The sequence below is a fragment of the Betta splendens genome, chromosome 10 (genome assembly GCF_900634795.4).
Source record: "Betta splendens chromosome 10, fBetSpl5.4, whole genome shotgun sequence".
Classification (NCBI taxonomy): domain Eukaryota; kingdom Metazoa; phylum Chordata; class Actinopteri; order Anabantiformes; family Osphronemidae; genus Betta; species Betta splendens.
In genome coordinates this window covers 18,366,765-18,390,039 of record NC_040890.2, presented here as the reverse complement: position 1 = coordinate 18,390,039, position 23,275 = coordinate 18,366,765, and the positions used below count along the sequence as shown (strand labels likewise).

Genomic DNA, 23,275 nt, shown 5'->3' with positions numbered 1-23,275 from the left:
CACTCGCATCCTGTGGTTCTAACCTCGTCTCCCTCATCACACATCCCATGTTCTTTTGTTACTAGTGTCCTGGCATAAGTACAGGCAGTGGGAGTTGCTGTATAGTTGCAGGTCCTGATCCTGGAGCCCACAGAGTCCTAATTGGTACCCCCACCAACAACCACCCCTACTACCCCCCGAAATCCCCAGGCCCTCCTCCCTAGTGTTTATCCACTAATTGGGCCACTTCCTGAGACAGAGGCCAAACAGGGAAGAGAGGAATGCATGGCAAAAGGCCACTCAGACAAGCTAGCGTCAGGGTTAGAGGGTGGGGGCTGTTCAGAGAGAGACAGAGGCAAAAGATAGGGAATAAACCAGATGAACACATGTTTTAATCTCATCTTTTCCCTTTATGAAGGGTGTAAACACTTATTTAAGAGCCAGCGTTTCATATTCTGCATGACCACTTCCCTGTACAGCAGCGTAGCAGCTTATTCCAGCCTGTGACGACTGCTAACAGTGCTGACTGTTCACTGTGATGCATGCAGGCCTGTATTATGACCACCACCCCCATATCCCTAAGAAAACATTGGTTTTAACAGGAACAAAATGCATATAAGTCACTGGATTGACAAATAGAGAGGGTCCATGCACACTTTTATCCCAACTGACCATCTATGCGCCTGGTTTCGTTTGATGTTCTAGCCCTTTGAAGTTGGCCTACAAGGTCTATTGGTGCTTTCCTGGGGTTAGAAGTTGAGCCCCCACAGCATTTAGGATTTTTCAGGCCAGTTAAGGGATGCCACATGAGCATCCCACGGTCCCATGACACCAGCAGTACTTGTATCAGCATACAGTATATGTGACCCGACCACAGTGCAATCCATTTATTCCAAAAGCCTAAAACCTTTCAGAAGCATTGCCCTGATTAAGACTCTACATTAACTCAAGAGTGATTTGACTTTGAATTTGGATGCATCTCTTTCTTAGTGCGGACAACCCTGCTGATATCGTACAGGCTGAAAAAGGGTCTCACTAAGGCCATTTGGATGGAGCGGGCTGAAATGCAGCGAGGCTGCTGGACACAGAAATGAACAAACAGAGCAGCCAATCAATGAAAAAGAAGAGAAGTCGAGGGGGTTTATTAGAGACACGCACAATTCAAACCCTGTTCACCAACATAGCAACAAAGGAGGACTATCTGCAGCAAATGTCCTTCTTTATCTGCTCCTGGAACAAGGAGTGAACACTAAGCTAGTACAGTGATGACAATGATGTCAGTGGACAAACACTTCACACAGACACTTTCTTTGTGCCAGACTACCTTACATCAAACAACAAGTCTCAATAGCAGATGTCTGTTGCAAATTACCTCATTTATAAAATGGGGACAACAGTTTAACTAACAGTTATTTAAACATCAATAAATTAGAATTATAATAAACCAAACTGCAGGAGGTCTGTGATGCTCAGCTGTCTGTGCTCTATTGGCAGATGTGATCCTAAAGTCTGCAGGTGGCGTGCAACAAACCCAATCCTGGCCAATGGCATTCCAAAACAGGATGTCTGAAACTCCCCAGGCTTGGGACTTCCTCTCCCGGAGCGCCACGGCCTAGAGTTCAGCCAGCTCCCAGCCTGGAGGAACACATTACAGATCTGGCACGTGAACGAGTCTGCTGCTCACAAATGAACACCACCCCCTTCCCCTCCTCTGGCCCAAACCCCGCTTTAACAATTTAAAACTACAGAAATAGTCCCTCTGGTGCCTTTCAGAGGAAAGAGTTCTTTTTCTGCTCGCTTCGTTTTGCGTCAGCAAGGGCATCAAGAGTGCATCCGCCACAGTGTTAATGAAAGTGGGTCTCGACAGTAATGGCTGCCAAGTTTGGTCCAATGTGCCTTTCCATATTAGCAAGAAGCGACAGATCCAACCTTGACCTGAACCACAGACAACAGTTTACAAAAAGGATGTGCAAAAAGAACAGAAAGCTCCCAAACACAGATACTGTGATGACTCACATTCATGTTCTGCATTACACAAAATATACATGCTCAGGTTTTACAATCTGACCATGCAGTCACAACTTCCTGTTTATCAAAAGAAAACTCAGCTTGTATCATCACGGTTGTAAAGTGCAAACATTTGGCACGAGTTTGAAAGGCATAGATACTCCAGAATCGCTCCACGCCGCACCTACAATTAAAGTAAAAACCTGTTTGCACTCCTGCTCTGAAGCCGTTTGGGGCCTTGCAGCTGCGGCGGCTGTGCTCACAAGCATGAGCTGCGTTAATACCATTAGCAAAGATAGATGAAAGATACATTTGCCTTTGAAAAGCAGCAGTGTGCTGGGGGCTAAAGGGAGGTTAGGAGGGTTAGCGCTGTCCTCTGGGCCTAACACAGACTGGCTCCTCAAGTTATCCCCCTCCATGTCACCCATCCAAGTTTCTCAAACCGACTACCGACTAAGATGGCGCGCTTTTTGGCCAGTCTGTTTCCAATTGAGACCAAACTATACGTAAACCCCACAGGAAATGCAGACTCCCCAAAATACAGTAGTGGCAGAGAAACAGGCACTAAGGCTGAGTGTGTAGGGTGAGCCCTAAGAAACATAAAGGCATGTAAAGCGACACAGAAGGGAAGGGGGCATGATTAACGATGCTGACACACTGAAGACTGGGTTACACCTGGTGACCATCTTGCGTCGTATGGGTCCTGGACACACGGTAATGCTTTAGTGTGTAGAAATTAGGTCCAGTGCATCTCCCAGCTTTAGCACAGAACCACTGGCCAGATGGGGACTAAGCCGGGGGGGAAAGAAGAGGACTCAAGGAATCAGACATGACTTGCTAGCTCAAGCATCGGGATTGGAGTCTTTGCTCTTGGCAGCATGCTTGCAGAATGATGGATGGTACGCTTGTCACAAGCAGACTAGTTGACTTCCCTTATGGACTACCATTGAGTGAAATTAGGACTAATGAAGTGATGGGGTGGTAGATGCTACATGCCTCGACTCCAAATACAAATGTAAAAACTCTGATAGGAATTCAATCACAGCTAAGGTAATCAGGCCTGTTTAACAGTCCTGTGGTTTTAGGACACTCAGGTGTCGTTTACAGAACTATTTCCCATCTGTGAACTGCTGCCTTCCCCTGAGCGCCTGAGTTCAAACTTTACAGGATACATACAATGACTTCCTCCTATTTTTCCCAGGAAAACAAAATGTAGGGAGACCCAGAAAACTATATTTGTCAAATCCCCTCCACCAATAAACACATAGCAAAATGTCAGATTCCCAAGCCAAAGATGACAATAACAAAGCCTTGACAGGAAAAGTGGCGACACAAAGCTTGATGTGGAGCCGAGAATGACCTCGGGGCTTCATTCAACAGTGGATGAGGGTTTAGGTCAGAGCTATTACACTGAGCAGGCGGGTGGTTGTGGGGGAGGCTGGGATTGTTCTTGCTGCAGCAGCATCAAGTGTCTCTTCCGAGGGTCGTCTTTGTGAGTAATTGGTGTGGTAGTTAGCCACCGTTAAGAATCTCCACAGCAGAGCCCAAGGCCTCAAGCACCAGCAACGCTGTCATTACCACACTCGCTTTGAAGATGCCTAAGACAGAATCCGACCATTTGCTACGGTTTTCATGTCATTTCTAGTCTTGCAGGTGGTGACAAACCTCTAATAATGTTTGATGGGCCCCTAGGGTGTAGGGCTTTCATGTGCGTTAGTTCTGGACAGGATGCACACACCTTGGTAAATTAGTACAATTTATAACACTTGTGTCACTGATTAGAAAACACCACACCACGCCACACCAGTGAAAAGTAAGAAAACCCAGCTTACAAACAGCAAAGACATAAGAAAGCAAAACCTAAAAAACAATCATAGAAATAAGGTCTGGACACATTATCCCACCAGGCAGATGTAGGGCTAAGACCCATTTGGATCATTTTCTGATGTCCGTGAATAATTATAACTATGTCAGAGTTAGAGGTGAACTTGTTTGAGTAAATTTGATATATAATGAATTTCACAGTATAAGGTTTTTGTGGAATGATGTGAAAAGTAGAATTCTGCTCGTGTCGGCTCGCTGAATTTACACAAGACCTTTAAACACTTTTACTGACAAATTTATTTCAAACTAATTACGATTTAACTCTGAAAATGAATTATGCTTCAATAAACCATCTACCTCCGCCCGTTGGAAAAACTGTGAATGCTGGGATGTGTCTGCCTCATGTTCTGAGGAAAGAACATGCAGTCCATGTACATGTGTCATGACCTGGCCTCTATAAATATACACATGGCGGGCCAATACCCACAAAACATACCACAAAAGAGAACGGTCCTTTCGCGGGCACAGCTGAGACGGCAGCAGCCCTGGAGCTCTGCTTCTAGCGGGTCTCAAATCAGTGCTTAGGGAGAGCAAAACATATGTTAGCTATGTTATGGTTAGAATTAGCATCTCTGGCTTTCAACGGATGTGGGTTTGATCCCTTTGGCCTCCAGGCTCAATGAAGTCAATCTAAAATTAGTGGGCTGCCTCTTTTTTCCGGAAGATAGATAATTCCCCCTTGATTATGGAAAAGGAAAAACACTTGGAAACGCAAACATAATAAGGAGAGCGGCGTGTGGGTGAGTATGGATGAAACACATTTATGGTGTCACCAAAAATAGGAACAGGTGCAGTGACCAGCAATTGCCAATAAATATGGGAACAGGAAAAGCTTTGTCTCAACCTTGACGTGGCCACTGAGTAATGCCGGGAAGCTGAATGCAAAGCTTCCCTATAATATCTGAAGTTGCATGGAGGAAGCTGTCAAATGTGGGCGTAGTGTCTACCTACTGGTCTGTAGCCATCAACTATGTCCCTACAGTAAACACTGCGGTAAGACTTATACTGAGGCTTTGAAGCCACTAATTAAAAGAGGCTCAAGGGCTGAACTAACCCGAACTAACCGAAATCACATCCAACACAGGGACAGTTCGCAGCTTTGGGCACAATGGTAACACGCGACCTGTTTGCCTTCGCATTTGTTCCTACTCATGCTTGGGTTCGACCTTAACTACTGTCGGCTTCGTCTTTCAGGTGAAGCATCTTTGTCAGTTATCTGCCGTTTCAAAGGCATTTCAGTTATTGTATGTTTATCTAGAACTGAACTGGAACGCCAAATAGAAAATACCACTGCAGTAAAGAAACGCTGCCACTTTGACGGCTGATGTCACTGGATTGAGAATGTTTGGCCTGTCCACAGAATAAAAGCTACAAAAAGACGAAAACTGACACAAGAAATATGTTGTCGTACGTTATCCTGTTTTGTACATTTCCTGTAATCCAAGGTGCAGGGTACAGGAAACAATCCAGTTTCAGAGGGAAGGTCAGCGTGTGGAAAACCCATTAGGTGGAATGGAAAAGAAGAGACAAGGTCTGTGCTGCTTCCTCTTTTTGCCTCTCTCTCCATCATTTGAGAAAAGGGCTGCTGTAGAGAGGGGGGCTTTATTCTCCTTGGAGTTGCAGCAGCCACTGCAGGGAAGGAAGCCACCACCGGAGGATGTGGTAGAACAGGGAAACTGCTCACGCACCTGGTGGAACGATGGGATCATGCAAAAAATGTTTATCTGTTGGTGGGTTTTCGTGTTTGTGCACTGAAAAATACCCACAATAAACGACTGGCTGTCATTAGAGTTCATGTAAAGGACTTATGCAACAGTTTGAGGTGAAAAGTTGCCAAGAGGCATTAGGTAATGACCTGCACACAATGAGCAAGAAATAGAACCAAGAAGAGCTTTATATAAAACAGGAAAGGACCTCTGAACAAGAGATTTTAGGCTACACTGTCTTTTTTCCACTGAAACATAAATAACAAGTCTTTCAGGGCTTTGATGTGAGAAACAATGTCAACAGAGTTGCTTCAAACACACAGCAACACTGTGGGGAAATATTTGAAAGCTTTTGTGAACCTTGGCTCACTTTGCTACAGGTTTCTGGAAACACGGCCCATTTTCTGTCCACGTTTCACAGCAGGGGTGAGGAAGACAAGTGCGCTGGACCCCTCTCCAAATGAACACCTTCACTGTGGAAGGGCTTTAGACCTGGGTCTTTGTACCCAGTGTTCAGAGCTACCCTGTGGCTTTCCTCAGGTGCAGCGCTCCAAAGCAAGCGTCTTGGTTAACCACCCAAACCACTTGAGCATAATGCAATCTCCGATTCACTACACACAGAACGTATTACCCGCTGAAATTAATCTAGGGAGGGCAAACAGTTCCACAAACACACTCCTTTTCAAAGCGTCTAATGAATGGCTTCTCGATTTCTCCCAGTTTGTGCTTTTTGTTTTCCTCATTCCAAGCTACCAACGAAGGCTGCTGCCGAGCAGATAGTGCTGACTCTGTGCACGAGGACCTTCCAAACACAGAAAGCAGCTGTCTTGGAATGTGCACTGGCACATGAGTGAGTGCTGAAATTATGTCCTTGGCCTTTGCAAAGTAAATTGATGCAATATGTAGTTCATGCAGCTTTTAATTAGTGGCTTCCGGCTCCTAATTGGTTACTCTCCATTTCCCTGTTCCTCAATTTGGGTTTGGACCAGTTGGCCATGCTGCATTTAGTTTGCTGTGTTTATCTAAAGGGAGACCGTAATCAAGGCCTGAAGGAACACGAGCAGTCAAATCAGTGCACAGAAGAGTCATCATTGTGTTTCACATTCTTTAAGGAAATAAAAGTATTGTATTGTATTTTCAACATAAGCCGTGCTGAGAAGTTATCTGGGGTCAGAGAATCACCTCCTACTTACATTGTTTGCATCAGAAAAGGGGAACGACTCTGCTGATCAGGGAGAAAAATGAATCCAACAAGGAGAAAAGAATTCTCCTTGTTGAAAGAAAAGCATTAAACAGATTAATTAATGGCTTCTAGTTTAGACGTTTATCACCTCCTGTACATTCACAAGCCAATACATGCAGCAAATGCTTCCAACACAACATGGGAAATAATAACAAAGAATAAAACAGAAGTCCAGATTTGCCTCTGCAATAATCTAACAACCGTCCCTCAAAACGTCTGTCCGCCTATTTCATTTATGAAATGAACTACTGTTCATTTAAATATAACATATACTTAAGACTGTATTTAATTTAGGACGTGTGCTGTTGCCTGTGGCCAGGTCACTGTTGCAAAAGAAATCTTGATCTCAATGGATTTTATCTGGTTAAACAATGGTTAATACATAAATAAAAACAAGGCAAAGTAACTTGAAGCTGCTGAAGCAGAGAAGCTGAGGTGCATGGATTTTCTAGCTTGTTCCTACTAGCATATCATTTTGCTGAACTACTATTGTTCCATTTTCTTGGGGGCACAAGTAAAAAAAAGAATTGAGAACCAAACCAGCTTGAACATAAAACCTGATTCCTACGCTGGACCAGCAGAGAAAAACAGCAACCGACCGGTGCTGATGCTTTGGGGAGCAGTCGTTGAAGGTCAGGGGCAGGTCTGGTTGCTTGGCACTGCACACACACTCTCACTGTGTCATCGTCTCTCATGTTGACCGTTTCCACCAGCCAACAAACGCATTTCCTTGTTACTGGGGCAACTTAAAAAAAACTCTCTCCTGGAGAGAAGATCACATTCTCCACACAACTGAAAGGAGACAGGCCTTAATGGAAAGTGGCCAGTGTTGGACCAGTACGCTGAGTTGAAGAAATCACTAGAATACGTTTGCTTGTCGTGCAGGTTATGATGATGACTTTACTTGTATTGGAGCATTTGGACATTTAACTGTAGGTGCAGTGTAGAATTCTGCAGCCAATACTGTAGTTTTGATGCACGTCATGTCTGAAAAGTTATTTTTAGCGTGAATAATAGCAATAGTAAAAAATAAATGGCATCAGTCTGGAGACCGAGTTAAGCTAAAATATTTGCATGTTTAGGGCTTAAGGCATCAGTGTCAAGGGGTCCTTTTGTTTCATTGTTGGACTAGGTAAATGCCTAATTGTGCGATTCTGTGCACGTGTCTCCCTGGAGCTGGAAAAGCTGCCAATGCAACAAACATGTGACTGCATTTCTGAAAAGCAAAACAGCAAATCAAGCTTGTGACTAGGTTGTTGTCAGGCATTCGAGACACATATCATCCATAAGGGACAGAATAATTAGACAGGCAGAGAACGAGAGAAGATGATGGAGATGACAGAGGGAGGAAATCCAGTAAAGAAGAAACCGAGCTGGATTCCTCCATTTTACTTTCTGTGACCAGTAGGTTTAATGATCAAACGTCCCTCTCTCTGTTTACAATTACTGTGTCGCGAATGAATCTTCCACGAATGACCGCTCAACTGGCAGCCCTGACTAGTCAGGAACAAGGGAGCTATTAGTGGAGGGACTGAGGAAGGAAGGAAGAGGGGAAAGCCAACGGAAAAGCAGTCCAACTCAGAGGCCCAGCGAGGGAAGGAGGGCGGCAGCGGCGAGGAAGGCTTAGAGCAAAAGGGATCAGTGGAGGTGCAACAGCAGAGGGGAGGGCTCGGCCACGACTCCCTGAGGCACTCTGATCGGTGGAGCTCAGAGGAGGAGGACTGCAGCATCCCCGTGTCCCAACCCTCCGATCTCCCCCTGCCGCTGCCAGGAGGACATGAAAGAGAGTTCTGAGGTTGAGGCACCTCTGAAATGCCTTCACCTCTGAGGCAACAGGATTTAGGATGGGAGCTCCCAGTGGCCTTTTGACACGAGAGGTACATGTGATGGGTGTGACACATTCAGCTCCCTGCATCCCCGCCCCATGGCAACTTCTTGACAGCCATTATTTATTTTCATACAGAGATGAAAAGCAGGAGGGAAAAAGAGTCGGTCCAACACCTTCACAGTCGCAACCAGGAGCACAGAGGTGCACTCCTGAGGCCAAAAAACAGCTTCTGTGCTGCTGGTCGTTCATCAAGCGTGGCCCGTGAAAGTGGGAATTAAGTGACTTTCAGCGGCCATCCTTTTTCCGACGCATGTGCCAAATCCTTGCCACTGGGGCTGTAGGGCCTCAACCTGAGACATGCTACTAACTCTTTCATGAAGGATGGCTACCTGACCATCGGAGGTCTGCAAATTCCAATACATCCATTTATTACAACACACTTTCTGTGCTCAAGTGAGACAGGCTGCTCAGAAGGAAGGACTGACGCAAAGAGCGGCAGTGAAGAGTTGATGTTTCCAGGATCCAATTTAGTCAAAGATTCTCACTGCGAAACCACATCTGGTCATCTCACGTCATCTCACGTCTAAGGCCCCTCCTGCAGGTCACCTGCTGCTTCCAGAGTCAGCGGCTAAACATTTTCTGACAAAGCCTCGAAAGTCAATAATCACGGCAGCTCGAATCCCACCAGTCGCTTCAGTATCTACAGGAAACACAAGCCGAGCAGCCGTCCTCTCAGAAGGACCGAGGGGAATCGATTTCAAATTCAGCTACAATAGGTAACCTAAATCTTGATGAAGACGACTGAAGCCAGCGGAGGATATACATTTGGATACGGTTTCCCCCCCGGCCGTCCACGGTGCCTTCCACATGACTACAGCAAATAATAGCCCATTTGTTTCGCCAGGCTCCAAACATGGCACTGGACCTTGTTGGAATAATGCAACACAAACCTGCTTTTAATCACAGTAAAAAGGGAGAGGCACTGTAGCTCCCTCTACAACATTAACTGCCCCCCCCCACAAACTCCTATTTCAAATCCCCCCAAAACTTACACCTTATCCACTTGTAAGCAGCTCTTAATGTGATGTTGGGATCCACAAAGCAGAGCGCTGGGCTCAGGGGGGCTTCGGCAGGGGATATTTAGAACATACAAAGGGAGCATTATTTGTTCCACCCCCCCAACAGTTGCTCCCCTACCAGCCTCTGTTGTATGTGGGTCTGCGTGTACCCTGATGCTGGTGAGTGATGCCTACTTTCTCCCTGGCTGTTACACAGACTGCAGCGAGACCTGGCTGTTGTCGCCTCTGCTGCCACGTTTATTCACCAATTTATTTAATTGATGCAGTCGAAGTATAAAACATCAAATGAGCTTGACCTCAGCGAGTACTGGATTTAGGACAGGGCTCCTGCTACTTCTACACTCCACTTATGTTAAAAGAAAAGCCACCTCGGTCCGAGGAGCACGAGGCTCTTTGGTCCAGATGATAGAGACAATGAAAACGCTTAGGTTAAAAAAAAAAGGAAAATAAACCACAGCAGCAGTGCAGAGAGTTGGTAGCATTTATGAGAATAAACGAGATTTCCTGAAGTGAGAGCATTCCAAGGGCGCCGGTGGTCTCGGCTTGCCAAGAGGCAAGACGACACATGCTGGAGATGTCTGCCAGGTAGCAGAGCACAAAGAGCCCTCATTTCCTACCTATCCCTCCCTCATTCTCTGCTCTCTCACACACACACACACACACACACACACACACACACACACACACACACACACACACACACACACACACACACACACACACACACACACACACACACACACACACACACACACACACACACACACACACACACACACACACACACACACACACACACCTCCCTTCGCCGTCCTCCTGTCTTCTTCCCTCTCCAGCGCCAGAACAGAGGAGTAAGAGACGAGGAGTGTGTTCTGACTTATTAAGGCCAACACTTTGATTCTCTACAGCACAGCTCCACTCATCTGCTGTTTCTTATTTGCTAAACGCTCCCACCAGAAGCCTCGTCCACCGGGTCAGATGTTCTGAGGATGGTTAGTTAGTCTGTGCATTTACTGGGACTCTAGCCTTTTTTTATTTGCCCGTCCTGTAAGAAGATACTAATATAGCCCTTGAAGTTTGATACTTGCCTGGGGATACACACACACACACACACACACACACACACACACACACACACACACACACACACACACACACACACACACACACACACACACACACACACACACACACACACACACCATCCCCAGGTGGGATCCCATTAGACACAAACACACACGTTTTGTTTTCTTTTGCTACTGTAGCTTCACTAATCCACAAGCCAAAAGCCTCACTGCTGCCTTCTCATTACTGCATCTTAGAAACATAATCGGGGCAGGAAATACTTTGAATACTCTTAAAATGGGACAGTGAAAGAACAGTGCTCACAGCTGGTGATAAATACTTGGACTTATTTCAGACATGGGCCTTGGATGACAACAATTTTATTAAAATAGTAAATTTTAGGAGAAGAGAGCAGCATTTGAGCCAATAAACGTCTGTAACCTCATGGTTAATGCTCGGGCTCCGCTTATGCAGGACGGCCTGTTCAGGAAGAGAACAATGAATAAGCTCTAATCCTTTAATGCGACACAAACAGCGATTCTAGCTTGTAGATGATAATGTCAAGTCGAACACATAATAAAATATGGCCTGTTTTGACTGGCTGGCTTAGAGCTGCTCTTTTAGCTGAGGGCTGTTTCCTGTTCAGGTGAGGCAGGGCTCATGAGGAGGGTTCTCAGAAATAAAGAAGCAAAACAAAAGGCATTCACAGAGCGAAACCGAGGATCCTGCGATGTCCTCGTGTGAGGCCACAAGACAAAGGCTGAGAAGTCGAGTGTTCATAGGAGCATTTCTTCATTTAAGTCACAATGTAAAGAGAAGAAGGAATTAAGAGCCAACACACACGCAAGCGAAGCTGCACATTAGAGGCTCTCATGTGAGACATTTCATCCTTCTGCTGGAGGCATTTCGCAACATTGTCAATAAGCACAACACAACTTAGCAACGTAGAAAAGGAAACAAGCAAGATTGACCAAATTTAAACAATAAATGAGAGGATGAATGAAACAAAAGAACATTACCACACCACATGGCAATAGGTTCTAATCACAGCCTAAGCTCACTTTAATCTTCTGTTATCGCAAATTAACATGTTGAACACATTTCTCACTTTTTCCCTCAGTAGCCACGATGAAGTCAACGCCACCACTCTGGTTTAATAGAAAGGTGATAATGAAAGCATAAATCATTTGCAACAATGCAACTGATTAGGATCTGGGACACCAACACACGCACGCACACACACACGCACACACGCACACACGCACACACGCACACACACACACACACACACACACACACACACACACACACACACACACACACACACACACACACACACACACACACACACACACACAGGCAGCAGTGTGAGCTGTGAATGCAAACGAAATACCAGAAGAAAAACAATCAAAGCTGCTCTCAGCTACAGCCTGAATATTTACCAAGTGACCCACTAATTACAGTCTGCTGGAATTCGACAGCGATTACAATTAGCAACGTCCAGAATAGCAAGGAAAACGCTGGCAGATGTTGCAGCTGCTCTTATCTCAGGTATTTGCTGCCGTGGAAGCCCGGTAGGCTGCACGAGGACTGAGGGACAGCGGGTCAGCTGCACTGCAGTCACATGTGAAATTAAAATGTGCTGGGGACGACCATGAAACAGTCAATTGTTGCACAATTACAACTCTAGCTTGTGTTACTGGAAGAATGTTAGGACACAAGACCGCGAGACCACGAAGGCTCATAAAACATCCCACAAGGCTTCATGCTTGATCCTTGTGTTTTGGTCTTATACATTATGCTGCAGAGCTGAAAGTCCGCGAGGGACAAAAATACAGCACGAGCAAATTACTGCTAAACTTAGAGAGAGAAAACACATGGAGCTGCTATGTGGCTAAACATATCATGAGCCCTTTCTTTCTTTCAGACATGAGTCAGATCATCAGTCTATTTATATTTTACAGTATCTCTATTTTAAAGAACCTCTGACTGCTGAGATTTCTTCTCTGCACCTACTTTTCCAACTGAGCAACACCATCACATGTCATCGAAGAACTTGTAATGATTCTGTCAAAAAGGTTCATTCCTACAAGTGATCAGTGCTGAAGATAAATGTCAAAGGAACTGATCCATTTCAGGTTTGGCACCATCTCCTGTTCAGAAGTCACATTACAGCTCCATGAGCTGATTCTGAGGAGGAGACAGATCTGCTGGTTAACACTGTGGTCACAGCAAACCCCGAGAATTGTTTTATGTTTTATACAAAATAGTCCTAAAATAATAATGCAAACAAATGAGAAACAAACAGTATTCTGCCATATATTTGTGAAGATAAAATAAATACTTGGATGTTTTTATTAGAGGAAGATGACAGACACCGCCTAAACTCCGACTGGTGTCACAGTTGTGTGATTTTAACTTTGTCCGATTAAAAATAAATAAAGCCTAGATGATTTTACACAGTTTATTCAGGAAGGAAGTGTCCGTTTATTATGGGGCAGTACGATATCGCGCATGAGGAGCTGTGACTCCAACAGAAGCGGTGGAAGTTCTAAACTAAAAATGTCGTTATGTAATAAATAATAATACTAAGGCCACGTTACTCTGAACAAACAGGTCAATCAGACAATAAGGAGCAAAGCAGCGCTATCCTTCCTGAGGAATGAGCCTCAGACATCAACACGTGGTTTTCAGACACACTGTAAGTGCTGAGAGGGGCCTGGTGTTGAAATGAATGAGTGCGTTTCTGGGCAGCTCGATGGACAGCTGCTCCACAAACAGAGTGACAGGGGGCTCTTCCCACCGAAGCGGCTGGATAAATACTCCTGGTGGCGCTAATCAATCACCAGAGCCTGGTCACAGCAGGTCAGGGGTGAGTGGCGTAGAAAAGGGATCGCAAGCCCACTAAATATAGAAGACACGATAATGTTCATTAGCCCCCAAGTCATTATGTCAGTTACAGATGTAAAACAAGGACACAGGAGCAAAAGGTTGTGATATCATGAACCAAACACACATCAGCTTAGCTACTAAACTAAATATTATCATCTGACACAGATCCAATAATACAAATGTGTCCCTCTCTATGACCTGAGTACACGCTTTATTTCCTCAACTCGTCATCTTTGTGACTTAGAGGAGCATCCTGCTGAGAACAGGAAGCCCAGGCTGTCCTGCAGCAGCAGATGGAAGATGGACAGCAGGCCTGCTCCTGTCAAACTAAAGCAAACACCACTTTCTCCCCTCGCTCCCTCTCCCTCTGTCCATCAAACTGTCGAGGCCTCCAGGAGCCTCCCCTGTTCCACTGATGGCCCCACAATGACTTCATTGACACCCGAGCCTCCCATTAATCTTCATTTGTCCTATCATATCCTGCTATTGGTATGGAAATGCCTGCTCATCTCCGGTGCTATTTGACAGCGTCGGTGTTGATGAAGAGGCTGGCGGGTGTGAAGACTGAGCGGGGGAGCAAGAGTTGGTGCCTCTGCATTTGGCAGCTTCAAAGATTCCTCATTCAAATTACTTGAACCAGCCAAACACACACACACACACACACACACACACACACACACACACACACACACACACACACACACACACACAGACACACACAGACACACACAGACACACACACACACACACACACACACACACACACACACACACACACACACACACACACACACTAGGGGAAGTGGGCAGCAGGAGGTAATCTGATTTCTCAGCTGCCCATGAGACCACTTCCTGAGAGGGAGACCAACTTGTGGACGGACGCCTGGGGTTTCCCCATCTGTCTGCTCGGGGGCTTGACCCCCCACTTACTGTGCATCCTTCCCTCTGCTCTCAGATACACAAGCATGCAGAGCCACCCTCACACTGCTCCTTAGCCTTTCTTCCACTAATGGGGTTTGAAATGAGATGGCAACCAGTTGCATAGGTGGAAGAAGTTGCTGTCACTCCCCCACCGCAGCAATGGATCAAATCTCCACAGGCGGCCTAGAAATGGGTGGGGGCCGAGTGCTAGAGTTCTATGTGGAGAATTTCTCCATGACAGATCCTCAAATACTGATGGAACCAAACAGTCAGTAGCTCATATTCAACAACAACAGATGTGTTCTGTGCGCTTGTGTTAAGATACATGATCATTGTGCCGTTCATCAGTGGTTAGTTTGTGATGTTAATGCATGTGAATTATTTTACGCTGCTCAGAAGAAGGGAGACAGAGAGACGGTCGTCTGAGCAGAAGCTGAACGGGGGCTGCGACATTTCCCTGTCCTGTGCCCTTTCTGACAAGACACAGACTCCATCTTTGATCAGCACTCAGGAAATTTCATTAGGGCGCTGATGGGGTGGATAAGACCAAACACAGCTCTAGTGGATGGAAAGAGGAAGAGATAAAAGGGTAGAAAAATAGAACACGGAGCCAGGACGGAGGCAGCGAAGACAAGAAACATGAAGTTGGTTGAGCTTCCAGCAAAGTTTATACTACAAATCTGATGATGCTCTACAATTCAAATGCACCTAAAAGCACAACAAAGGCGTAAAACTCTGTATAGGTTCAACTTCACCAAAGCAACCACCTCCACACAGACGGGAGAGAGACGAGCATAACAGACCTTTAATCTTCAATCATGTGAAACAGAGGAGGAGGAGACCAAACACACACACACCAAACATCTCAACCACCTTATCAATCACACACCAAAGAGGAGGAAGCGGAGATAAAAACAGCGAGGCAGCGTGTGTCTACCTTATCGATCATGTCGGGCCTGTTGGTGGCGGCCAGCACGGTGACGTCTCGGAGCTGCTCGATGCCGTCCATCTCTGTCAGGAGCTGAGCCAGCACACGGTCGCCCACGCCGCCGGAGCTGGAGGAGCTGAAGGACGGGACGAGACGTTAGCAGGTGAGTGGATGGGACAGAAAACGGGAACCAGAGGTCAGATGGTCGAGCTGGAACGGCGGGATCACACACAGTCAATAAAGGTGTTTGTGTAATGTGGTCGTAGATGAAGATGAACAATCACCCTCATCCTCATCAACCTCGAGTGCGCCCGACATTTTCCACAGCGCAGAGCAGACAGCCGCTCGATCCAACACACGCAGCCGCTGTTGACAGGGCCAGCGGAAGTGCCACACATCATTAGCAGAGACAAGGCCGCAATGGAACACAAAGCAGTTCTGTCACTGAGATATGACGGGCGAGAGCGAGAGAGCGAGAGAGAGAGAGAGAGAGAGAACATAAAAAGTAAAAGGTGCTGCGGGACGGACCATGAAACAGTCAATTGTTGCACAATTACAACTCTAGCTGTGTGTACTGAAGAATGTAGGACACAAGACCGCGAGACCACGAAGGCTCATAAAACATCCCACAAGGCTTCATGCTTGATCCTGTGTTTTGGTCTTATACATTAGCTGCAGAGCTGAAAGTCCGCGAGGGACAAAAATACAGCACGAGCAAATTACTGCTAAACTTGAGAGAGAGAAACACATGGAGCTGCTATGTGTAACATATCAGAGCCCTTTCTTTCTTTCAGACATGAGTCAGATCATCAGTCTATTTATATTTTACAGTATCTTATTTTAAAAGAACCTCTGACTGCTGAGATTCCTCTGCACCTACTTTTCCAACTGAGCACACCATCACATTGTATCGAAAAAACTTGTTGATTCTGTCAAAAAGGTTCATTCCTACAAGTGATCAGTGCTGAAGATAAATGTCAAAGGAACTGATCCATTTCAGGTTTGGACACATCTCCTGTTCAGAAGTCACATTACAGCTCCATGGCTGATTCTGAGGAGGAGACAGATCTGCTGGTTAACACTGTGGTCACAGCAAACCCGAGAATTGTTTTATGTTTTATACAAAATAGTCCTAAAATAATAATGCAAACAAATGAGAACAAAACAGTATTCTGCCATATATGTGAAGATAAAATAAATACTTGGATGTTTTTATTAGAGGAAGATGACAGACACCGCCTAAACTCCGACTGGTGTCACAGTTGTGTGATTTTAACTTTGTCGATTAAAAATAAATAAAGCCTAGATGATTTTACACAGTTTATTCAGGAAGGAAGTGTCCGTTTATTATGGGGCAGTACGATATCGCGCATGAGGAGCTGTGACTCCAACAGAGCGGTGGAAGTTCAAACTAAAATGTCGTTATGTAATAAATAATAATACTAAGGCCACGTTACCTGAACAAACAGGTCAATCAGACAATAAGGAGCAAAGCAGCGCTATCCTTCCTGAGGAATGAGCCTCAGACATCAAACAGTGGTTTTAGACATGTAAGGGCTGAGAGGGGCTGGTGTTGAAATGAATGAGTGCGTTTTCGGCAGCTCGATGGGACGCTAATTGATGCAGTCGAAGTATAAAACATCAAATGAGCTTGACCTCAGCGAGTACTGGATTTAGGACAGGGCTCCTGCTACTTCTACACTCCACTTATGTTAAAAGAAAAGCCACCTCGGTCCGAGGAGCACGAGGCTCTTTGGTCCAGATGATAGAGACAATGAAAACGCTTAGGTTAAAAAAAAGGAAAATAAACCACAGCAGCAGTGCAGAGAGTTGGTAGCATTTATGAGAATAAACGAGATTTCCTGAAGTGAGAGCATTCCAAGGGCGCCGGTGGTCTCGGCTTGCCAAGAGGCAAGACGACACATGCTGGAGATGTCTGCCAGGTAGCAGAGCACAAAGAGCCCTCATTTCCTACCTATCCCTCCCTCATTCTCTGCTCTCTCTCACCACACACACACACACACACACACACCCACACACACACCACACACACAACCACACACCACACACACACACACACACACACACACACACACACCACACACACACACACACCTCCCTTCGCCGTCCTCCTGTCTTCTTCCCTCTCCAGCGCCAGAACAGAGGAGTAAGAGACGAGGAGTGTGTTCTGACTTATTAAGGCCAACACTTTGATTCTCTACAGCACAGCTCCACTCATCTGCTGTTTCTTATTTGCTAAACGCTCCCACCAGAAGCCTCGTCCACCGGGTCAGATGTTCTGAGGATGGTTAGTTAGTCTGTGCATTTACTGGGACTCTAGCCTTTTTTATTTGCCCGTCCTGTAAGAAGATACTAATATAGCCCTTGAAGTTTGATACTTGCCTGGGGATACACACACACACACACACACACCACACCCACACACACACACACACACACACACACACACACACACACACACACACACACACACACACACACCATCCCCAGGTGGGATCCCATTAGACACAAACACACACGTTTTGTTTTTTTTGCTACTGTAGCTTCACTAATCCACAAGCCAAAAGCCTCACTGCTGCCTTCTCATTACTGCATCTTAGAAACATAATCGGGGCAGGAAATACTTTGAATACTCTTAAAATGGGACAGTGAAAGAACAGTGCTCACAGCTGGTGATAAATACTTGGACTTATTTCAGACATGGGCCTTGGATGACAACAATTTTATTAAAATAGTAAATTTTAGGAGAAGAGAGCAGCATTTGAGCCAATAAACGTCTGTAACCTCATGGTTAATGCTCGGGCTCCGCTTATGCAGGACGGCCTGTTCAGGAAGAGAACAATGAATAAGCTCTAATCCTTTAATGCGACACAAACAGCGATTCTAGCTTGTAGATGATAATGTCAAGTCGAACACATAATAAAATATGGCCTGTTTTGACTGGCTGGCTTAGAGCTGCTCTTTTAGCTGAGGGCTGTTTCCTGTTCAGGTGAGGCAGGGCTCATGAGGAGGGTTCTCAGAAATAAAGAAGCAAAACAAAAGGCATTCACAGAGCGAAACCGAGGATCCTGCGATGTCCTCGTGTGAGGCCACAAGACAAAGGCTGAGAAGTCGAGTGTTCATAGGAGCATTTCTTCATTTAAGTCACAATGTAAAGAGAAGAAGGAATTAAGAGCCAACACACACGCAAGCGAAGCTGCACATTAGAGGCTCTCATGTGAGACATTTCATCCTTCTGCTGGAGCTGCTGTGATATCATCAGAGGTTTCCAAGGCCAAGAATAAACACTGAAATGAAAGCTAGACTCATCGATCGTTTTAATAATTTATCCAAGAAAAATGTGGACGAGCATTTCTCAATTTCAGCTTCTGTAATGAGGCATTTCGCAACATTGTCAATAAGCACAACACAACTTAGCAACGTAGAAAAGGAAACAAGCAAGATTGACCAAATTTAAACAATAAATGAGAGGATGAATGAAACAAAAGAACATTACCACACCACATGGCAATAGGTTCTAATCACAGCCTAAGCTCACTTTAATCTTCTGTTATCGCAAATTAACATGTTGAACACATTTCTCACTTTTTCCCTCAGTAGCCACGATGAAGTCAACGCCACCACTCTGGTTTAATAGAAAGGTGATAATGAAAGCATAAATCATTTGCAACAATGCAACTGATTAGGATCTGGGACACCAAGACACGCACGCACACACGCACACACACACGCACACACACGCACACACACACACACACACACACACACACACACACACACACACCCACACACACACACACACACAGGCAGCAGTGTGAGCTGTGAATGCAAACGAAATACCAGAAGAAAAACAATCAAAGCTGCTCTCAGCTACAGCCTGAATATTTACCAAGTGACCCACTAATTACAGTCTGCTGGAATTCGACAGCGATTACAATTAGCAACGTCCAGAATAGCAAGGAAAACGCTGGCAGATGTTGCAGCTGCTCTTATCTCAGGTATTTGCTGCCGTGGAAGCCCGGTAGGCTGCACGAGGACTGAGGGACAGCGGGTCAGCTGCACTGCAGTCACATGTGAAATTAAAATGTGCTGGGGACGACCATGAAACAGTCAATTGTTGCACAATTACAACTCTAGCTTGTGTTACTGGAAGAATGTTAGGACACAAGACCGCGAGACCACGAAGGCTCATAAAACATCCCACAAGGCTTCATGCTTGATCCTTGTGTTTTGGTCTTATACATTATGCTGCAGAGCTGAAAGTCCGCGAGGGACAAAAATACAGCACGAGCAAATTACTGCTAAACTTAGAGAGAGAAAACACATGGAGCTGCTATGTTGCTAAACATATCATGAGCCCTTTCTTTCTTTCAGACATGAGTCAGATCATCAGTCTATTTATATTTTACAGTATCTCTATTTTAAAAGAACCTCTGACTGCTGAGATTTCTTCTCTGCACCTACTTTTCCAACTGAGCAACACCATCACATGTCATCGAAGAACTTGTAATGATTCTGTCAAAAAGGTTCATTCCTACAAGTGATCAGTGCTGAAGATAAATGTCAAAGGAACTGATCCATTTCAGGTTTGGCACCATCTCCTGTTCAGAAGTCACATTACAGCTCCATGTGCTGATTCTGAGGAGGAGACAGATCTGCTGGTTAACACTGTGGTCACAGCAAACCCCGAGAATTGTTTTATGTTTTATACAAAATAGTCCTAAAATAATAATGCAAACAAATGAGAAACAAACAGTATTCTGCCATATATTTGTGAAGATAAAATAAATACTTGGATGTTTTTATTAGAGGAAGATGACAGACACCGCCTAAACTCCGACTGGTGTCACAGTTGTGTGATTTTAACTTTGTCCGATTAAAAATAAATAAAGCCTAGATGATTTTACACAGTTTATTCAGGAAGGAAGTGTCCGTTTATTATGGGGCAGTACGATATCGCGCATGAGGAGCTGTGACTCCAACAGCAGCGGTGGAAGTTCTAAACTAAAAATGTCGTTATGTAAATAATAATACTAAGGCCACGTTACTCTGAACAAACAGGTCAATCAGACAATAAGGAGCAAAGCAGCGCTATCCTTCCTGAGGAATGAGCCTCAGACATCAACACGTGGTTTTCAGACACACTGTAAGTGCTGAGAGGGGCCTGGTGTTGAAATGAATGAGTGCGTTTCTGGGCAGCTCGATGGACAGCTGCTCCACAAACAGAGTGACAGGGGGCTCTTCCCACCGAAGCGGCTGGATAAATACTCCTGGTGGCGCTAATCAATCACCAGAGCCTGGTCACAGCAGGTCAGGGGTGAGTGGCGTAGAAAAGGGATCGCAAGCCCACTAAATATAGAAGACACGATAATGTTCATTAGCCCCCAAGTCATTATGTCAGTTACAGATGTAAAACAAGGACACAGGAGCAAAAGGTTGTGATATCATGAACCAAACACACATCAGCTTAGCTACTAAACTAAATATTATCATCTGACACAGATCCAATAATACAAATGTGTCCCTCTCTATGACCTGAGTACACGCTTTATTTCCTCAACTCGTCATCTTTGTGACTTAGAGGAGCATCCTGCTGAGAACAGGAAGCCCAGGCTGTCCTGCAGCAGCAGATGGAAGATGGAAGATGGACAGCAGGCCTGCTCCTGTCAAACTAAAGCAAACACCACTTTCTCCCCTCGCTCCCTCTCCCTCTGTCCATCAAACTGTCGAGGCCTCCAGGAGCCTCCCCTGTTCCACTGATGGCCCCACAATGACTTCATTGACACCCGAGCCTCCCATTAATCTTCATTTGTCCTATCATATCCTGCTATTGGTATGGAAATGCCTGCTCATCTCCGGTGCTATTTGACAGCGTCGGTGTTGATGAAGAGGCTGGCGGGTGTGAAGACTGAGCGGGGGAGCAAGAGTTGGTGCCTCTGCATTTGGCAGCTTCAAAGATTCCTCATTCAAATTACTTGAACCAGCCAAACACACACACACACACACACACACACACACACACACACACACACACACACACACACACACACACACACACACACACACACACACACACACACACACACACACACACACACACACACACACACACACACACACACACACACACTAGGGGAAGTGGGCAGCAGGAGGTAATCTGATTTCTCAGCTGCCCATGAGACCACTTCCTGAGAGGGAGACCAACTTGTGGACGGACGCCTGGGGTTTCCCCATCTGTCTGCTCGGGGGCTTGACCCCCCACTTACTGTGCATCCTTCCCTCTGCTCTCAGATACACAAGCATGCAGAGCCACCCTCACACTGCTCCTTAGCCTTTCTTCCACTAATGGGGTTTGAAATGAGATGGCAACCAGTTGCATAGGTGGAAGAAGTTGCTGTCACTCCCCCACCGCAGCAATGGATCAAATCTCCACAGGCGGCCTAGAAATGGGTGGGGGCCGAGTGCTAGAGTTCTATGTGGAGAATTTCTCCATGACAGATCCTCAAATACTGATGGAACCAAACAGTCAGTAGCTCATATTCAACAACAACAGATGTGTTCTGTGCGCTTGTGTTAAGATACATGATCATTGTGCCGTTCATCAGTGGTTAGTTTGTGATGTTAATGCATGTGAATTATTTTACGCTGCTCAGAAGAAGGGAGACAGAGAGACGGTCGTCTGAGCAGAAGCTGAACGGGGGCTGCGACATTTCCCTGTCCTGTGCCCTTTCTGACAAGACACAGACTCCATCTTTGATCAGCACTCAGGAAATTTCATTAGGGCGCTGATGGGGTGGATAAGACCAAACACAGCTCTAGTGGATGGAAAGAGGAAGAGATAAAAGGGTAGAAAAATAGAACACGGAGCCAGGACGGAGGCAGCGAAGACAAGAAACATGAAGTTGGTTGAGCTTCCAGCAAAGTTTATACTACAAATCTGATGATGCTCTACAATTCAAATGCACCTAAAAGCACAACAAAGGCGTAAAACTCTGTATAGGTTCAACTTCACCAAAGCAACCACCTCCACACAGACGGGAGAGAGACGAGCATAACAGACCTTTAATCTTCAATCATGTGAAACAGAGGAGGAGGAGACCAAACACACACACACCAAACATCTCAACCACCTTATCAATCACACACCAAAGAGGAGGAAGCGGAGATAAAGACAGCGAGGCAGCGTGTGTCTACCTTATCGATCATGTCGGGCCTGTTGGTGGCGGCCAGCACGGTGACGTCTCGGAGCTGCTCGATGCCGTCCATCTCTGTCAGGAGCTGAGCCAGCACACGGTCGCCCACGCCGCCGGAGCTGGAGGAGCTGAAGGACGGGACGAGACGTTAGCAGGTGAGTGGATGGGACAGAAAACGGGAACCAGAGGTCAGATGGTCGAGCTGGAACGGCGGGATCACACACAGTCAATAAAGGTGTTTGTGTAATGTGGTCGTAGATGAAGATGAACAATCACCCTCATCCTCATCAACCTCGAGTGCGCCCGACATTTTCCACAGCGCAGAGCAGACAGCCGCTCGATCCAACACACGCAGCCGCTGTTGACAGGGCCAGCGGAAGTGCCACACATCATTAGCAGAGACAAGGCCGCAATGGAACACAAAGCAGTTCTGTCACTGAGATATGACGGGCGAGAGCGAGAGAGAGAGAGAGAGAGAGAGAGAGAGAACATAAAAAGAAGGTTTAGGGCGATGGAGCAGGACAGAGAT

General features: G+C 45.8%; 2 protein-coding genes across 2 annotated transcripts in view; both read right to left on the bottom strand.

Annotated features, from left to right (window-relative positions):
* LOC114864907 (ribosome biogenesis protein SPATA5-like) overlaps positions 1 to 15,978 on the bottom strand; it is a 44,190-nt gene extending 28,212 nt beyond the window's left edge. Inside the window, exon 1 of the mRNA XM_029165915.3 lies at positions 15,542 to 15,978. Coding sequence (XP_029021748.1) covers positions 15,542 to 15,613 — 72 coding nt within the window. The 5' untranslated portion in view covers positions 15,614 to 15,978. The remainder of the gene's footprint in view (positions 1 to 15,541) is intronic.
* A 5,771-nt stretch (positions 15,979 to 21,749) lies between these two features.
* The window catches only part of spata5 (spermatogenesis associated 5), a 22,353-nt gene continuing 20,827 nt past the window's right edge, over positions 21,750 to 23,275 (bottom strand). The window contains exon 15 of the mRNA XM_029165999.3: positions 21,750 to 22,874. Coding sequence (XP_029021832.1) covers positions 22,688 to 22,874 — 187 coding nt within the window. The 3' untranslated portion in view covers positions 21,750 to 22,687. The remainder of the gene's footprint in view (positions 22,875 to 23,275) is intronic.